Raw genomic sequence first — 19,718 nt, 5'->3', positions numbered from 1 at the left:
TGCCAGAGGGGCTGTGAGAAGTGTGTTAAAATCACAATGGGGAATATGGCACGTGGCAATTAAATGCTAATACAACTTCTATACCCCACCAAATACAAAGCAGTATTCTGGGATTATTTAATAGTCTGCTGAATGTGTGCCTTGCAAGACTAATAGCAATTTATATCACGTGGTCCTATTGTGCTTTTTCTTTCAGTTATTCCTGAAGTCTGTTCCGACTGTGATGGTGTGATGGATTGTACAGGCAAACAATACACACAAAGGAAGAAAAAGACTCGGCAGGAACGTGTACCACCTGCATTGTGAACAGATTCCTTATTCTGCATTTGGAATCACTCTGCTTTATTAAATGCAAAATCCAAAATCTTTCTAAATTAACATAGATCTCAGCCTTGCTGATTTTTTGAACACAGTTCATTTAGCATACATTCTTTTCTTGCTTGAATTTTCCAGTAAAGACCAGACATGCCCAAAACATAAAAAAAAAAAAAAAAAGAAAAGAAAACATTATTTGCACAGTATTACTGACCAGGAACACGGCAAAAAAAAAAATATTAGGTGTCCTAGCAGCAGAATTCCACACCCATATTACTGCCAAAGTAAACTAAAGCTACAATCTGACATTTTAAAGGATATTTCCATTCCTCCTAAACCAAATTACATTTCATGGAAAAGTCTGAAATCATTTGTTGATTGGTACAGGTAATGTGCATTCCTGTGCTTACAAAACAATGTCCTCTAATGAATACCATTTATGTCAAAAGAAAACACCATCCATCATAGGGAATGACAAACGTCTGCATTATATGTTATTTCATATTTGAAGTAAGCATATGGTTCAGTTGAAGTTCTCAGACTTTGCCATTTCACTGGATGAAAATCATGTTACATAGAAAAGAAGCAAATGAAGATGAGATGAATTAATTAAAGAGGAAATATTTTATCGAAATACATAATTGAGTTCGTTCCTTAGAAATACATTCTAAAGTCAGTAAAATAAAGTAACTCACACAAAGCTTTTACACATAGAAGTTTTTCCCAGCCACTACAAAGGCCTAGAGACCCCTGAGGGAAAAATAAATCACCTTTTCTGTGTCAATGACATTCTTCTTGGCTGTTAGAGGCCACTGTTGCAGAGCTAGCTATCAGGTGTCAGTAAAATTTCACACACATGACACTTTGATAGTAATTTCTTTATCAGTAAATATCCCATTTAGAAGATTATTACAAACTTCCCAAAACCTATAAATAAATGGGTTCTTGAGTTAAGAAATGATGGGCCTAGTTTTCCTCTTACTTACAGACATATCCACATAATTCTAAAGGATTTTAATTTAACACCTAATTCATGACTATGAAAGTCATGAAAACCAGACTGACAAACTGTAATAGAGTACTGTGGAAATTACTAAGAGATAAAATATCCCAGGGAATAATATTTCCATATTCTCTCAGCATTAGAAAATCAGGTCTTTCTCTGTTAGGAAGAAAAAATATCTGTACAGTGTGGTTTTCTACTTCAGCTATTTTAATTCCTATTTTATCATTCATGCAGGGCAGACTGACTGGAATTCACAACTTAGCTAGCCAATTCAACTTTCAGTTACAGAAAGGCATTAATCTTGTTTGCTTAATTCTCAGAGTTGACTGAAAATATTCACTTGCCTAAGAATGTAAGATAATGTCCAAGAGTCAGGCTAATAACTGCATTAAACATTGATTCATTCTCTAACACTCATTGAATTCACATAAGTTAAACATGTGTAAACTGCTTTCAACAGTACATGTGAAGTGAGCCAGATAATAAGGTAAGAAATACAGATCAGACATTCTTCAAAATAGCAACAACTGGTGTTATTTTTACATGCTTATTTTTATATAGAAATAAATTGATTAATGAAAATGTTCATACAAAATGACACTGTTTCGAGTATCAGTCTTGATTTTTAGTTGTGTTTGTCTGAAGAAGGACAAAGGACTCATTATCTACAGCATTTTCTCTAATGAGACTCCACATTGTTGCTACCTCTTCTGTTTCCTTTATTCGCTGTTCAGTGAAGATATGTCTGATGACTCTCATTGTGGCCCTTTCACGGACTGTGAAGCCAAAAGTTGAAGCCTCAAGACCACACATGATAGTCATAAAGTTCTAGCTAGGAAACTCAAATTCTGTCATAGTCCACTGAAGCCAGAATCAGAGGGCTGTCAGACCATAACATTCTACTGGTAAATTACATGTATAAATAGCATGCAAAAATTACAAAATATCACAGGGCTAAACTGATGATACAACCTCTTCCAACATCTAAACTGCTCAGATACTGTGTGTTGTCAGGTGTCACAGCTTCAGAAGTACCACTTTATAACAAGACTATCCAACTCTTATTTTTCTTCAAAAAAATTCATATTAGAATGGAAGACTCCTGTGTGGACCATGTAAGACTCCCTGATCCATCTTGTAAGAACAAAATATTATCTGACACCAGTAGGGTGTTTTCCTATCATCAATACAATGACCACACCACTTCATGTTTTTTAATTTTAAATTTAAATTTTGAATGTCTGTATTTGGTCAACATAATATGGTAAAGGAGTTGTCTTCCTGCTAATGGATAGGTACCTTCTAATATGTATGTGTAGCAGAGTGGTAGAGAGAAGACTGTCAGCCAGGCACAAGAAATGTGACACTGATTATGTGGATTATATGATTAGATTTGTTGCTAATTGTCATGGTTTTGCCCAGCAGCCCATCCCTGGGGCTGTAGATGGTTTTGTCCAAGTGGGTTTCCAGACAAAAAACCAATCAAAACTCTCAGTAACGCCTTTGCTAATTACATCTTTAAGAAAACGGAAGAGAAGACTTGTTGCGCAGTTGAAATTAAGCAGTCATGTAGGAAAGGCAGTGGTAGGCCCTGAAGTGGTCAAAGGCCTCCTCCTCCCCCAGCCCTGGGCCAGGAGAGGTAGGTATAACACTGAAGCCCCCCTTCTCTTCTGTAAAAAAGTGAAGAAAAAAAAAATTTAGAAAACGAACTGCTTGAACAGAAGCCGCTGCAGAGAAATTCCAGCGAAAAGATAAAGGACTTCCAAGGTCTGGCTAGCAGCCAGAAAAAAGAGAAGAAAAGTTCAAAGGGTGGAGAGCCACTTCTTCCCCCTTTCGCTCTCTTTCTTCAGCAGGGAAAAGACTGAAAAGCAATCCCTGCCATCTGTAAAAGATTGTTGGAATAAGAAGAGCCCCCTGCGGCTCACAGAAGAACTTGTGAATGTACCAGAAAATTGAGACTTCATGAAAAAAACTGAGATAAAGCAAAGTCCTGCTGAAGACTCTGTGACCCTTAGGGAAACCCACGCTAAAGTGATGACGACTCAGGTGAGATACTGGAATCTGTGTATAAAATCCATACTACTCTTGAAAATTTATAACCCTGAAGGGATGAGGCTTACGCCGGAGCAGACGACTTGGGTAAGCTTGGAATCCGAGTGAAAGATCCATGCTGCTACTAAAGATTTGTAACCTTGAGAAAGAAACTTACACCGGAGCAAGGACGGCCCGGGTAAAATGTGGAATCCGTGCTAGACCATGTTGAAGAAGTCTATCAAGAACTGTTCTCCCATGGAGAAGGACGTCCATAGGGAAACAAGAGTAAACTCAAAAACCATTATCCCCTGTAACCCTGTGGAAAAAAATCCATAGTAAGCAAGTGTCCCCTTGCAAGCCTATGGAAGAAAAAACCTTCAGGACCTGGGTAACCCCCTAGCCTCTGGTCTTAGCCCAGGAGGAGGGTAGACCCAGCCCTGGAGACCGACACAGAGAAAGAGAAAAAGTTCCAGCTGCGATGAGAGTGCTGCAGAGTTACTGAAGAAAGAGAGCTGGAACTCCGAAAATAGAGAAAAGGACTACTTCTCCTCCTTGGACTGATATATAAAAGAGGGAAGAGTATTTCTGTAAATACATAGCACTTTTACTTAAGTAAAATTATTGTAGATGTAGTTCTTTAGTAGCTTTTATTTTGATTTCACTAATAATAAATACTCATATTATTTTCCCCAAATCCAGTCTCTTTTATCTGCATAAACCTTCTCTCAACTAATAGTAATTGTCTAGGAAGTGTGAAAGCAAATTAACCCAGAGTAAAACCACAACACTAATACAGCATCTAAATGTTGTCAATGCCCTAGATAATATAAGCAGATGTGAAGGTTTATAATATAAGCAGGTTTGGCTAGAAACACAGGTTTACAGTCTCTGGCCTTTCAAAATTCAAAATTACAAATCAACAGTTTAACAGTTTGAATTACTACTAACTTGTAGGATAATTTTTAGCCATTTTTTAAAAAGATAATTGTTTGCCTGTTCCTGTTTTGGTTAGGGGTTTTTCTCATTTTAATCTGTAGCTAATGTGAAAAAATTAAGCCTCAGTACATTTTTCTTTTTCCTCCAACTTGGTTGCACTGAATGTTTTTTATTCCATTACCTCCAGATGGAGAGCTCCGCAAGAAAAGTCATATGAGGTATATACAGTTTCTGATCCTCATGGCAGTCAGCTGATTGATACAAGTGAAGAACACTTTATTTCTCTGACATGAATGATTTCTGGCTATTAGATTTTCAGTCGGGTCTGTATTCAGACCGGTGCCTTCTCTGACTCCAGAAAGAAAGTAATAGTGGTGGTGCAGAATCACATGAAGAGCACGTTGGCATGTGTCAGAATGGGTGCCAAAATAGTAAAACAACAGCCATTGGGTGTTCTAAGGAGATTGATTGATCACAAACAGAGCCTGAAGCAGTTCCTGAAGACCAATCCGCTCATTACCATCATCATCTGACATTAGCCATGGGTCATCTTGTGCATTTCTTGAAAAACATTGGGAAAAATATTACCATGGGTGATGTGGAAATTAAAAATATTCTTGAAAATTTTCTAGAGTCTTTTCTTCATTCCTATGGTAATAGCAACATGGAGGAAAAGAATACTGGTTTTTACTTTCTTGGCTTGTCATCTAAAAACCTTTGTGATTAGTTGAACAGAGGACCACAAATATTTTTGAGCAGACTGGAACTGGTTGATGACATACCTGATGCGTGAGGTCACCTGCATGCAGTGAAAACCATAAATACTTTGTAAATACTGTTTCTAGAAATGCTTTAGTCATATGGAGCAGAAAGTAACTAACTGCACAGAGCTTCTCTAGATACTGTTCTTTGTTAGTTTTCTTCCACAGTTGTGTTTTTCTTACCTTTTCATCTTGTTAGAAATGCCTGGGGAGGGGATGGGTGCCAGGAAGACTTGATCCTGACTCCTGTAAAAGATGAATGTTAAGGCAGATTGTGAGAACTTCAGTGAGAACTTAAGTTTCGTTTTTGTCTTAACTATGATTCAAAAAGTGTTTCAATTAGAAAGTTGACCCTCCTTTACAGCAGGAAATCAGAGTGCAAAAATAGGATTTTTAATTGTCTAGCTGTTACTATTCAAAGGCACAGGTGATGAAAGAGAAAATGGACACTGATTCCTCAGGAATGAATAGAATTGCCTCTTTTTAAAATATAAGGTTTCCTTTATCTGCAGTTGGTACATAAGTCAGTTGAGAAGGCTCTCCAGTGGTTTTAAGAGATTGGTTTTATTTCTCTTAGTGTTGTTTTCCCAGTAACCAAAAAAGTAGTGATCCTAGAGACCCACAGTGACTGTGTGTAGAATTCCTGTCCATTTCAACATTCATTTTTATGCAATGCCATTTTTTTTCCTTTATTGTGAACACATAAAAATTGCCATAGGCTGTGCTTTTAAGACAGTGTAAAATAGTAAGAGCAATAGTTCTAATAACTACTGTAGATCAATGCTTGAAAACTCAAAAATGTCAAGCTCCATTTGTATTCCTTGGCTCTAAGAGAAACTGAAGTAAATGCTGCCTTTATTGAGAGTTTTGCAACTGCCAACAGAAGAACTGTAACATATTCATAGGGAGTAAAAGCTGGAATTAAACATTCCAGAGTAGAATAGCAATTGTTTCCTTTTTAGCACTGGAAGACGATTAATATAATTAATCATTAGAACAATAATTAGAGAGATGTTTAAAAGATGAGTTAATTATTAGAAATTATAATTTAATTTCATGATAAATTACAAATAATTATACATTTGTGTATCATTCACTCCAACCCAAAATTTTTTTTAAGGAATATTTATTTTCTTCCTATTTAAGTAATGAAGAGGATAAAACAAAACCCCCTAACTTCATTTTTATTATTGTGTTTGTGAAAGCAGAAATGTTTGAAGGCAAAATACAGCATTGGTAGCTCTTAAATGGAAAAAATGAGTGGTCACTGGTTATTAGAAAGTTCATTGTATTTGACAGCACTAGATCAGAGTATGGAACTGGGAAATAATTAATGTGGTATTCTATTTCCAACTATTTACTGTACATATTAAATATGAAGTTCACAGTATGTTTCAAAGCAGTCATGGTCTTTCCAGGTAACAGAAGATCACCCATTCAGTGCTTTTGATTATGAAGTCAAAATACACGTCTCTGTAAATGCCCAGACATCCTGTCTCATTTTGTCCTCTGAATGCTGTTCAAGCCATCCTGGTAACAGGGCTGTGCTTTGAGACTGTAGGTGAAGGAAGTTGAGACACTGATAAAATGGGGAGATCATTGTAGGACCACTGAGACACATTTAGGGAAATGGAGCACCTGACAAATGAGGAGATGCTAAAGGAACTCCATATGTCTAGCTTGGACAAGGAAAGGCAGAATGGTGGGGAGCCCAAAGTCTTCTGCTCCCTAAACAGCAGTCACAGGGAAGATGGAGCCAGATTCTTCGTCTGAGGTACGCAGTGAAAGAACACAACCCAATAAGAGGATTTCTGATTAGATATGAAGAATGAGAATGGCTATGCACTGCAACAGACTGCCTAGAAAATCTGTGGTATTGTCACCCTTAGGAATTTTCATTATCTGACTCAGCAGGGCCTGTGCAACCTGACCTAATTTTGAAATTAGCATGCTGTAAGCTGCATATTGAATTGCTTAGGAGGTCATTCAGTTTAGGATTTCCAGTTTAGGATTTCCATTCTGCTTCCAGCTTCCCAGCACCACCATCTTGGGCCACCTCCCCCCGCCCTGCACCCAGCAGGGCTCGGCCTGGGGAATGAAAGCTGTATCACATGGCCTGACCACACTTTGTACCCTATGAGACAGGCTGTCGAAATCTTGGAGAGGCAGAGGGAGGATTTTATCTCCTGTATCTGTAGATATCAAGAGGAACGGAGTTCCACCACGTTGGGGTCAACTGTAGAGCCAAAACCAGCCAAACAGGAACAGCCCCAGCCATGGCCATGGCCACAGATTGCACAAAAGAAGCAGAAAGATATCTGTCCTTCACATTCAAGGTGCTCATATTTAATATCAGTTTCAATATCTTTGTGATCAGATAAGGTGATTAAACTGTAAGGAGTTTCTCTCAGATAAGGAGTATCTTGAATCTAACTCAGTTTATAAAAAGCAATGTCTGCCAAACTGTGTGTAATTGTGTAATAGATTTCAATGTGAACTTTAGACCAGAGATACCAGATCTAAAACACACGGTAAGATAGATACACTTCTACCTGAGGGGTATGTCCGTTTGTAACAGAGATTTATTTTAAGAAGTCTCAGCATACAGTGGAAAAATAAAGCAAGTTTTCAGGTTACTTAAGGAAATAATTAGAAATACTTTACTGTCAAGCTTTATCATGACTCTTCCAAGCTGTCTCATGGGCTGTGGGGCTCATGGTCTACCAGACAGTCCCCAAAGTGTAACAGGAAGAAATAAATTAAGTATTAGAGATGCCAGAGGAGTCTAGAATGCTTACCAGTGGCACTCTTTTGATAACACTGTATTTACTGCAATATTTATTACTTAACTTCTAATCATTATGTTGAAATACACTTTTAATACAGTTGGATTTCGATTGTGCAGAAGAACTCTCCAGACTAAATTCACTGCACAAACCATGGTAACATCACCACCACGTCTCCTCTTCCCCCCTGAGCTAATTAATATTCACACCGTGCTCTTGTTAGGAGAGACACACGTTGTACACAGCCCTATCAGGTCAGCTGTCACTGTCCTCACTGCACTTGTCAAAGTGCCACAGATGTCTATAAACTGTCAATAATAGTTCATGCTCCTGATGAGAGCTCACTAGCGAGTTGCTGAGTTTCATTTTACCTACTTTCTCACCACCATGTGACAAATGCCTGAATTACTCTTTTAAAAAATATCCTAAACCTGATCTGGTAATCTTGCTAATTAACATCATCTAACAAGCGTGCAGAAAAGAAGAACAGAGAACCAACTCCTGCCCTGCAAGGTGAAGTTTCGTGGAAATGTTGGAAAGTGTCTGGCAGTGGCCCCTCACCAAGAGACGAGAAGGTCCCATTTTGCAGGAGGTGAAGAACATACGCCAGATGGCATTGTAACCTGCTACTTAAAAATTTTTCTCCAGAGCAACTCAGTGTGGAGGCGTTACAAATGGGCTCTCAAAAGCATCCATGTCCAGTCACACTGCTGTGCTTAAACTAGGTTAAAACAGGGGAGAGAAAACTGTTACTAAAGAGATGTGAAGGTGAGTTATTACTAGCAGAAGGCACTGGCAATAGTGTTTGCACGGTCCAGAAATTTGTCCAGAAATGTATCCAGATCTGGACAATAGGAAGCATAACAGCAAATATCACTACTTTTTTCCACTCTCAGGCCTTAGCCTGCTTCCAGAATAAGACAAAGAAGACGAGAAAGATGATGAAGATCTTTAAATCTCATCCCTTTCTGTTGCTTCTTAAAAGCAAACAAACAAAATCCCAAAACACAACAAAAAACCCCATGAGGGTAAGTACCGCATGAATGTCCACTGCAGAACAGGATGTCCCTGTCCAGAATCAAGGGATCACGGAATCAATTGGGTGGCAGAAGACCTCCCATCGAGTCCAACCTTTGACTGAGCACCACGTCAACTTAAACCACGCATGAAGTGCCACATCCAGTCTTTCCTCAGACACCTCCAGGGGCAGTGACTCCATCCGCTTCCCCGTACAGGGCCCATGGAGCCCGTGCCTCGCTGGACACGCCCCCTCCCCGCGGAGCCCCGCCCATCACGCTCCCCATTGGCTGGCGAGGCTATATATAGACGTCGGGGACGACCGCCCCTTCCTTTCGGCTCCGCGCCACCCGGGCCTCCACACGGCGTTGTCAGCGTGAGTCGGGGCCGCCGCGCGGGGCGCGGGGCGCATCCTCCCCGCGGGGTGGTAACACCGGGGGTCTCTTCGCGCCCCTCCGCGGTGCCGGCGGCCGGGCCGGGCCGGGCCTGGCCTGGAGCCGCGCGGAAGGCCGAGGCCTGCTGGGTGCAGGGCGGGGGGAAGGCGGCCCAAGATGGCGGCGCGGGCGGCCGGTCCTCGTGGCGCGTCCCCGCCGCGCTGAGCCCGGTCCCTCTGCCCGCAGGTTCCCTGTCGTTGCTTCCAAAGGGAAACCCCACAATGTCCGGAGGCCTCGATGTCCTGCAGATGAAGGAGGAGGATGTCCTCAAATTCCTCGCTGCCGGGACTCACCTGGGAGGCACCAACCTCGACTTCCAGATGGAGCAATACATCTACAAAAGGAAGAGCGATGGTAAACCCACGGGATGGGCAGCTGGTATCTTGTGGGCATGACACAGGAAAGTGCTAGTGTTTGAGCGCTCTAGCGTGGTTTCTTCGTGATCTGAAAGGAACAGACGTCTTTGCTGATGAAACCATACTAACTCAGAGAAGTAGAATGAAATACGGATTTTTGAGCTACTAGTTTTTGCTTACCTTCATATTGGAACTTGGTAAATCAATCGCAGCTGGGTTGGAGCAGTTCTGCTAGTTCTTGACTATATTAACAAAATGGTTTTAGTGTCTCAGTAGTGATTTCTACTTGTTTGCATTGTTCTTCAATGAGAGCTGCCCTCTGTGAAAAGGCTGAAGCTCATACTAGGCTTGGGTTCTTGCTGATAGGTGCTAGGTGCTGGAAGTGTGCTACACTAAACCCATAGGAGAGCTATTCCTTGGAATAGCTTTAATTAGAATTAGACTAGAATGCTTTCACTTTAAAGAGAACATTAAGGTGCTGGAGCATGTCCAGTAAAGGGCAACTTCGTGAAAGGACTAGAGAGCATGTTTGAAGAGAAATGGCTGAGGGAGCTGGTCTCAAAAAGAGGAGGCTCAGGGGTAACCTCATTGCACTCTATAACTACCTGAAAGGAGGTTGTAGGCAGGTAGGAGCCAATCTCTTCTATCGTGCCAGCAGTGAGAGGACTGGGGAAATTTACTTTAAACGGAGATGGGGGAGATTTATATTTCACTAGGGTGAAAATTAGGGTGGTCAGGCATTGGAATAGGTGGCGGTATCACCATCCTGGAGGGGTTAAAGGTGTCTGGATCTGGTGCTGAGTTGATGGTTGGACTGGATGATCCTAAAGGTATCTTCCAGCCTTGATGATTCTATATTTCCATGAATTTTGGAATAACCGTAGGCATGTGACAGGTTTATTGGCAGAAGAGTGCTGTCCTGGTTTAGGATCTTGTGTTTGCTAGTTGCTCTAAAGCGTTCTCGCACCAATAGGTATTTACATCATCAATCTGAAGAGAACCTGGGAAAAGCTCCTCCTGGCAGCTCGTGCCATTGTTGCCATTGAGAACCCAGCTGATGTGAGCGTCATTTCTTCTAGGAATACTGGACAGGTACGGGCATTTCTTAATCATGAGGCCTGCAGTCTCAGGAGCCAGGACTGTCATTGCCTGCCAGTTGCAACTTGGTAATAAAAGGCAGTAACACCACCTTTAACTTTAGGAACACTTTAAAACATGTTTCTTGTGTTGCATTTGTAGCTTAAAACAGATCGGTTGAAAACCACTCCCCATTTCTGTAGTTTCAGAGTGTTTGATGACTTGTTTGTCTTCTGTGTCTTCCTTTTGGATTTTCTGGTGTATTAGTTGCCAGTCCCCTGGTGTCCCCTTCCCACTGTGAGTCATTGTCTCTGGTTTTTTGGGGATAGTAAGGATGTGATAGAAGAGTTTTCAAAGAAATAATTTTCTCTGTTACTGAGCAAGATATAATAACTAGTATATTGGTAATTTTTGTCTCCAGAGTTACAGCAAAAAGATTTTCTTGCAGAAGATAATAACAGCCTTTAAATAAAACTTACTAATCACTGGAGTTTGTGAGATTAGTTTCTTTGGACTAATGGAGTTGGGGCCTCAAACACTCAGGAGATTGTGAGTGGCACAGAGTGGAGTAATGAAGGAGAAGCCTGGGTTCCTGGGGGTTGACATGCACACTGTTAAAGCTTGATGCTGAGGTCAGTTTCTGGCCGATGAGCTCTCAAGTGTCGGAGGTGTGCGACAGCAATGGGTGGCAGGGTTTTCGCTAACGCCAGGAGAGGGTCTCCCTCTAGGATTGGAGTTTGATAGTAGGCCCTGCCACATGCCTGAGAAGTTTAAAACTGTTGTAAGAACTGAAGTTCGCTACTAGATAATGAGAGGATGTAGAAGTAGCAGAAGAAAATTGGCTTGCTTTTGTAATAAGCTGTTTGTTTTATCCCCCTTTCATGATTTCATCATGAGAATTTGGAATAGGGCTTGCAAACAACTTTAGGGGAAGAGAAAGGTGTTTTCTGTATCCTGACTTCTTGCTTTGCTGGTGGATATGATGTTTTAAACTCATGGTGTAGCTATTCTCACAAACATTTTTGTCTCCTGAGATGTGAGCTCTGATTTCACAGGAATCGAAACAAGCAGTTCAGTTAAATCCTGTGCATGTTCACTGGCAGTGCCTGGGTGAGTTGGTTGAAATGCAGTTTTCAGCTTCACCATTTTTATGGTCCATTTTGCAGCGTGCTGTTCTGAAATTTGCTGCTGCCACTGGGGCTACTCCTATTGCCGGACGTTTCACCCCCGGTACCTTCACCAATCAGATCCAGGCAGCTTTCCGTGAGCCACGACTCCTGGTTGTCACGGACCCCCGTGCTGACCATCAGCCCCTGACGGAGGCATCTTACGTCAACATCCCCACCATCGCGCTGTGCAACACCGACTCCCCGCTGCGCTATGTGGATATTGCTATTCCCTGCAATAACAAGGTAATGGCTTTGTTGTAGCATTCCAGGCAGCTTCTTCAGAGCATGCCCTGTGTTTGCAAGATGGAGGCTTTCTGCAAGGGACACTTGGCTTGTACCTTGTGTGTCTCCCAGGGGAACAAGCTAATAATTGCCTCTTGCAAACTGGCAGGTGGGTGGGGAGGAGGAAGAGGAGATAAACTGCACACAGTTGGAGCTTGGAGCTGAGGCTGGTTTCTGGCCAAGGAACTCTCAAGTGTAGGACGTGTGCTATAGTAACCTGGCAAGATATTTCGCTGACGCCATGAGGGTCTTTGTGGCCCAATGAGTGGAGTTTGATAGTTATTCTTGCCACAGATTATGAATATGAATGAAAGATAAAGTGAACTGATGAAGGAACTGCTCTGAAACCTTACCTTGCCAGAAATCACTTGAAAGGTAAAGTCTAGAAAAATGAGAAGCTTCTTTAAACTCTGTCTAGATGTCATCACCAAAACTAATGTAAGCCACATCTGAGCATGTGGGTATGCTTTGCTTACTTCGTCACGTTTTCAGTTTCTTCATTCTAGCATATGTGGTGAGCATAATCCATGTCTTTTGTAGGAGATTCTCATGGGGTAGTGACCAGTATGAAACTCCACAGCAAGAGATTTACCTTGGGCTATGTTGCATACAAAAAACTCAGATGTTGGTGACTGATGTGCACTGCAGTTCCTGCTGAGACCTGAAAGTGTCACTGGGAATGTGAAAAGTTGCCCTTTTTTTGTATCTAAGTATACAAGTCTTAGGTATTGGCAAGTAATGTCTTTCTCTCCCCACACAAGAATCTTGGATTGGGTACAAATAAGTCTTTTGCTCTTTCTTCTAAGGCTTAGCTTTGCAGAAACTCAAACCTACTTACTTCTGTTGCAGGGAGCCCACTCAGTGGGTCTGATGTGGTGGATGCTGGCTCGGGAGGTCCTGCGCATGCGTGGCACCATCTCCCGTGAGCACCCGTGGGAAGTCATGCCTGATTTGTACTTCTACAGAGATCCTGAGGAGGTAAGAGCCCCATGGCAGGAAGTGTGTCTCTGAGATGTTTTGCTTGTGCTCTGACCCCATTGTCCTGTGTGCCTGCTGTGAGGATGGCTTTTGCCAAAATAATAATTGCACTTCTCACTTAAATGTGATGGTTGGTTAATTGTATTGCCTGTTAGTGCCTGCTGTCTGGTGCGTGATAACAAGTCCGGTGATATGTTCCTGGGAAGCTCAGGCTGGGCTCTTCCATTGCAGATTGAAAAGGAGGAGCAGGCTGCTGCCGAGAAAGCAGTCACGAAGGAGGAGTTCCAGACCGAATGGACAGCCCCAGCACCTGAATTCACTGCTCCTCCTCAGCCTGAGGTTGCAGACTGGTCTGAGGGAGTGCAGGTCCCATCTGTGCCCATCCAGCAGTTCCCCACAGGTCAGTTTGAGGGGTGTCTGTGGGAAGGGGGGCATGGTTTGTGGGTGGGAAGAGCTGGGTTGCATTAAAGTGTTGTTGTCTTTGTGGTTGCAGAGGACTGGAGCGCCCAGCCTGCCACTGAGGACTGGTCAGCAGCTCCCACAGCTCAGGCTACTGAGTGGGTTGGCACTGCCACAGAGTGGTCTTAACTTCAGTCCCACTGTACCGTGAGAGAAATAAAGCCTGGTTTACTATACACTGTGCCTGGTACTGCTTTTGTAAACTTGTTGTCTGGTGATGTGTGTGGGTATTGTGGGGCACAGTTCTCAGCCAAGGGTGTGGTGTCTGTTGTGCCCTGTTCAGTGGAGCTGGGGGTTGTGGGTTCTGTCCCCGCCTGCAGCAGTGGGCTGGGCTGTCCCTCCTCTCTGCTTGCCTGACAAAACACAGCACCAGGGCTCAGGGGCAGGTTTCACATTTCCCGCCTTGCCTGGATCCACGCCCCCAGTGATGTGGCAGCTCCCTGTTGGCAAGAGGGAGTCCAACTATGTGTCTTTGCATGTGGGACCGGAGGGGAGGTGATGAGGGGTGGAGCTGGTTCTTCCACCACTCCCTAACCCCTGGGTGGGTGAAGCTGAGGTCCATCCAAGCGGGATGTTTTCATTGTTCTGCCTGGGGTTTCACAAGTTCGCAGGGCAAAGAAGGTTCTGGTGACTGGGTGTGGGAGGTGGCCCGACTGCCCAGTGTGGAGAGGAGAGCCCTTAACTGGGAGCTGCTCCCTTGCTGAAACCACAGCTTCTAGCGTGAGTATTGCCAGTTCCTTTCTCAAAAATACTGCAGTAATCTTCAGGAAAAACACGTTATTTTGTCGGCTTTAACTCTTTTGAGGATTATATTGCTGTGATTATTAGCAATAGTGGAAGTTAGACCTTTCCCCAAGAGAAATGAGGGGGTTTGTTGGAGAGAGTTTAAATTGGATCCTTTTTTCCATTTTGCTGTGGTCTCAGATTCTCTTTTTTTTTGCACCTTCAGCACTGCCAATTAACTTGTAAAGAATATTTTCTCTTAGCACGTGTGCTCATTTGATTTTACTGAAACAGTGCATATTAGCAGTAAAAAACCCTAAAGCAAGTTATATTATTGCACAGTGGGTGTCCAGAGGAGGCTGGTTTTTTTCCTGATTTCTTTACCTATTACATGCAAGATGACTAAACATTAAGTTAATATTTAATATTATATCTGAGAGGCATATGAGCACTTCACCACTGGGCCCTGAAAGGGGCCTGTTTGTGCACTATGTTCTTGAGATGTGTGTTTGTTCCACATCCTCAGGTACTTCCCTTTCCAGCACCCAGCAGTGAGAGGCTCCTTCCTGTCACCTGAGATCTGTCAGTGTTGTGTTGGGGTGGGTTGAGACCTGGTCGCTTTGGGACTCTGGGTGGGTGTTGTACCTGGATCAGGGACAGCCTGTACAGCACCTGCTGATTTTTTCCCCAGATCTCAGATTGCCCCAAGTAACTTTTTGCTCTTGACTCTTCGCTCTTCCACATTAACATTTTGAAACTCAGAGCATAGTCTTACCCCTCTGTACAGTGAATCATTGCTATTACTGTTTCACTGTTGTCCATTTTCTTTATCTGTGTTGTAACCTCCTTCATAAGAGTAAATGTTCAAGTTAATGAATATGTAGCAATCATCAGACAGCTCCTGTGTGGGTGAAGGTGCTGTTTTAAATAAGTGAGAGCTGCATCTGAGTACTTGTTGCTGAAATATTTCTGGTTTGTTACTGGAATGTGGTTGTTTTCATTTAAAGATTGTCTGTTATATCCCCTTGGCTTTTATGACTCTCTGATTCTTCTTAATACCAAGGACTGTCACAGTGAGGTGGATCTACACATCAAGGGAAAAGAGGGTCAGGAGACCTCTGCAGTGGAAGAGCTCATTTGCCTGGAGCTCTGCAGAGGGGATGAATAGCAGCCTTCTATTAAAAAAGGCAGCCTTGGTTGAAGCAGCAGAGGGCACATTGCGGGAAGGCTGTGTTCCTCAGCATGCTGGAGGCACAGGGAAGGAGAAGGCTTGGCACAGGAGTTATAGGCAGCAGCAGAGGTGTAGCAAAAGAGTACATCTGCCAGAGCTTCCCCTGTGGCAAACACCTGGCAGATGTGATCTATTGAGGCAGTGTAGAGGAACAGGAAGAGGAAGTAGGAGCAATCCTAGAGACATTGTTTTGTTCGTTAGTGCAGTTTTTTTCCAGCAGTTTGTGGTGTTGATGTTGAAAAAGGACAGCAGAGAACTTAAAACTCTGTTGTCCTGGACTGATCCGATTTGACTCAAAATGGTTTAGGCAGAGGTCTCCATGTAGTGAAAACAATTTTTTTTCCCTTGAGGGTCATGGTAGTGTTTCCCTTCTCTGTCACCATCTCTCTGTATTTGATTTGGGTTGTTTGAAGTGGGCTGAGTTGGGCTAGATATACTTCTTAGGATACCCTTCTTTCACATTTGGTCTCAGCAGGAGCCAACTGGTATTGCTGAGCATTACAGAACCTCCCTGGAGAAGTGAACTGTTGAAGAGTCCCTGCCAATAATGCTACTATGGGATCCAGGAATCTGTCATACACATCTGCTTTCTAATTCCCTCCTTAATTTATATGCCACCATTCACAGATGTTCCTTTTCCTCTCCAGTCATTTCTTTGCCCAAATAATCATGATATTTTTAGTATCCAAGTAATGTAGGATTACACCAAGGCTTTTCTTTTGCAGGAGGCAAAGGGTTTTATGCACAGTTGAAGAGACTCATCTCTATTTACTTAAATCCGGTCTGCAAGAATGTTCCACTCTTTCCATCTGTAGTCTGTCTTGCTTTATGAAACTGTGAAAATGGCTACAGGATGTTTGATGCTGAATTTTAGGAGTATGGTATACTGATATTATACGCCTGTTTACTAAAGTCAGTGCAGCATATAAGTAAGTATGCAAAGAAAACTGAGGTGTGTGTGATTGATGAATTCACCTCACTGCTTCTCTTAGAGGCTTCCTCTGCTCCCAGGACTATGAGCATGCAGTTGGGGTGGATCTTGTAATTTAGATTTTTTTTCTTCCTTGGCTTAATTTGATGATGCAAATAGACTCTGCATGGAGTAAAGCACATAGTAAGTCCGAGCTGCCATGAATGCAGCGCTCTCTGAACCTGTGTATCTTGAACCTTCTCAGGACAGATGAAGCCTGTCATGAACACGTGCGTGTCCTGGCAGAGAAAGAAAAAAGGAAAAATATTTCAGATTTACCTCATTGCTGTAGGACCAAGGTGTTTCTGGAGCATTTCCCCACTGCCTTGCAGCTTACAAAGAGATATCAGTCAGCATTTCAGGCCAAGTTTCTTTCCTCTAGCCAGTGCTTGGCACTATCAGGGCCCAGCCCTTGCAGCCTAGAGCTTGTGAAAACCACAAAACCTCTGAGTTTGTGAAAACCTCATCTCCACCAAGTCTGATAAAGGTAGAACAGTGTGTTACAGCTCTATGTAGCACTGGGAATGAAGAATACTGTTGATTATCAGCCCTGCAAAGAGGCAGACAGTGATAACCTTGGGCATGGGCACAGTCTCACTATGTCACAACACTGATTTTCTGAATTCCTTGCTTTGTGGGATGCTGATTTCTGAACCTGTTTTTATTTGCCCTTTTAATGCTTGTGTTTTTAGGAATGCTCACTGCCATTTTCTACTGTCCAACTTGGAAAGCACGTAATTTTTACTTACGCATTCAGTAGTCACTGATGAACAGAACTACACAATGAAGATACCTTTTTGATTCTTATCTCAATAGCTGGAATAACATCTCTGTTCTAGGATGCTGCTTAAAACGTCAGTTTATAAAGTGTTAAAAAAGCCTGAGTTTAAGTAGCGTGTGTCTTCTCATGTGACAGAGTCCTAAATATTTCTGTCAGTGTTTGTTTCACTGGGTACAAGATTGTTTTTACTAGTATTGTTCAAGCATGAATAAAATAAATCCTTAAAGGCCATGGGATGCATCATTCAAAATGATTGGCTCCCTGACCCTGCTCTGAAGGCCAGAGAAACCTGCTTTTGTGGAAAATCTTTGTCTTTATGCTTAAGTGGCATTGTGCTACACCCAGAAGCGTTCCTTGGGTTGACTCACACATCTAACTCTGTTTTAGTACAGAGTCTCGATGGTCACTCTTGTGCAGGAAAAGAGTGCACACAGTGCACGTGTGCCTCTGGCACAGACCACCTTCCAGTGTGCCCAGTGCTCTTAGTGTGAGGCTTGAGTTTTTACAGCAGGCAGCTCAGAAGAGGAGAGCAGGGCATGGTGTATGGGCCAGAGTTGGGTGTTGCGGACTGAAACAACATTTCAGGTGCTCGAAAGGGGCTACACGCCTACCCACTGTATATGTGGGTTTGGGTTGGGTTTAGGGTTATGCAAATCAAGGAGCTCAGTGTGAGAAGTGTGGCAGAACTCCGAGCTGATCTGCCATGAGGACAAGTTGTGCCAAAGATGGACAAGGTTTTGCCGTAACATGGCATCTCAGCCCTGCTTGTTCCTGTGCTGTGGCTGGAAATGTCAGGGTGCAGCCGTACAGCCTGGAAAGCTGCTGTGAAGCCTTAGTTCTCACCTGGAATGCTGAGTTAGTTGGCATTGCCCAAGAAACTGGTTCCAGAGGCTGTTTGCCCCCTCACCTCTGGAGAGCCATCGGGATGCTGAGAGTGAAGGAGATGGTCTGGATATTTGCTCTTTGGGTCAGAGCTAGATCGGGATGACAGTACCAGCCTTTTGCCACTCTCATGCACGGGCACGTTAAGGGAAGTGGCTTTCAGGTAGCAGGCAATCGCGCAAGCATTGCTTCCACCTGGCAAGGTGTCATTGCTTCCACCTGGCAAGGTGTCATTGCTTCCACCTGTCAAGGTGTCAGGAGGATGATGGTGGTGGGTTGCCCAGCTGCGAAGTAGGAGGGTGTGGATCGTTTCCCAGTCTCCAGTAGGTGGGGCTGTTATTCCTGGTTTGTCCGCGTTTCGGCTGCTGCTGGCACGGACGGAGGAGAGCTGGACAGAGCGGGCACCGGGGAAGGGAAGGTACTGGCCTGGCTTTTTGACTTCCCTACAGCAGAATGATGCCCTCTCACAGGGACCATAAGACACCATAATACATTTTTTTAATACCCTGTTGTTTTTCTATATGTGTTTCAATGTTAAACTTGTTGCCTCTGTGCTCAGCTGCAAACCTTGATACTGCTTTTAATTTCCCTAAGGGAGCAAGTGTGGGATGCTGCTGACTGCAAGTGCTCCTAGTCAAAGATATGTTGGAAGCTTTCTAGCTCATCTGTCCTTTTTGGCTTATTGCTTCCAGCATTTTCTAGCGTGACTCATCTCCCTGGTACTCCCAAAGTTCACAGGTATACACATTTTAGTACACCTGTTGGATTTGCTTATATATAAAAAAATTAAGTAGCACATGTAGAGAGTGAATCAGGGTGTGGGGTTTTTTATTTTGCTGTTAGAGGCTCCTTTAAGCCACATTCCTGCTCCCAGCTGGGTAAGGTTTTACCAGCCCCAGTTGCCAGGGGCTGAAGTGTCTCCTACCCTTTGCTCACAAGAACTGGTGTGGAGTAGGAGTGAGTGTGCTGTTGGCTTTTCTCTTGGTTTTGTGAAGCAAACCGATTTTGTCCGAGTGCTGTAAGCAGCCAGTGGTTCTCCATCAGCTCTTTCAGGAGGGCTGAGAAGTCTAACAACTAGTTTTTCTGATTTCAAGGGTTCAATCCTTTGAAAACTTTTGAGATAAACTAAGTTTTAATTTTGTTTGCCTAAGCATGTCTTGGATTTCTCTTTGATTTGTATGCTGCTCCTGCTCCCTGTTTTAAATTTTATTTTCATTCTGTGAAAGCTATGTGTTTGTGTTTATTGTTTCAAAATGAGAACTGGGATTTCTTGAATCGTACCTTGAAAGAGGAACTTCATGAAGATGTCAAATCTGAGACTTGTGATTTAAAATACTGCAAGTTATTAATGCTGTGTGGTGCCCAGGTGGGACAAGCTCTCTTTGGAGCCATTCTGTTGTGGTCTGTGCTGGCTCTACTCCCCTGGGATCTGAGAGATGGAGGTTGCTCTGTTCAGGTAAGTGTCAAGCCTCTGCATTTATTTAATTTTTATTTTAAATCTTCTACCATTATGAGAATAGT

The 19,718-nt window shown here is 43.0% G+C and overlaps 1 protein-coding gene and 2 non-coding genes across 3 annotated transcripts; all 3 read left to right on the top strand.

The window, feature by feature from the left end:
• The first annotated feature begins 9,181 nt into the window (after positions 1–9,181).
• On the top strand, positions 9,182–13,786 carry RPSA (ribosomal protein SA). The gene is made up of 7 exons (XM_050333662.1): positions 9,182–9,231; positions 9,476–9,643; positions 10,619–10,737; positions 11,889–12,134; positions 13,023–13,151; positions 13,383–13,551; positions 13,645–13,786. The coding sequence occupies exons 2-7, from the start codon at positions 9,511–9,513 to the stop codon at positions 13,737–13,739; spliced, it is 891 nt and encodes a 296-aa protein (XP_050189619.1). The 5' UTR covers positions 9,182–9,231; positions 9,476–9,510; the 3' UTR covers positions 13,740–13,786.
• Positions 11,326–11,483, top strand: LOC126649608 (small nucleolar RNA SNORA62/SNORA6 family). The gene has a single exon (XR_007631087.1). It is a non-coding gene; the product is annotated as a small nucleolar RNA SNORA62/SNORA6 family (small nucleolar RNA).
• LOC126649611 (small nucleolar RNA SNORA62/SNORA6 family) lies at positions 12,311–12,469 on the top strand. Its single transcript, XR_007631088.1, has one exon. It is a non-coding gene; the product is annotated as a small nucleolar RNA SNORA62/SNORA6 family (small nucleolar RNA).
• Positions 13,787–19,718: the final 5,932 nt, after the last annotated feature.

This window comes from Myiozetetes cayanensis, unplaced genomic scaffold (genome assembly GCF_022539395.1).
Source record: "Myiozetetes cayanensis isolate MyiCay16 unplaced genomic scaffold, myiCay2020 scf1, whole genome shotgun sequence".
Lineage (NCBI taxonomy): Eukaryota > Metazoa > Chordata > Aves > Passeriformes > Tyrannidae > Myiozetetes > Myiozetetes cayanensis.
Note: the sequence above shows the minus strand (reverse complement) of the source record. Positions and strands in the feature narration are given on the sequence as shown.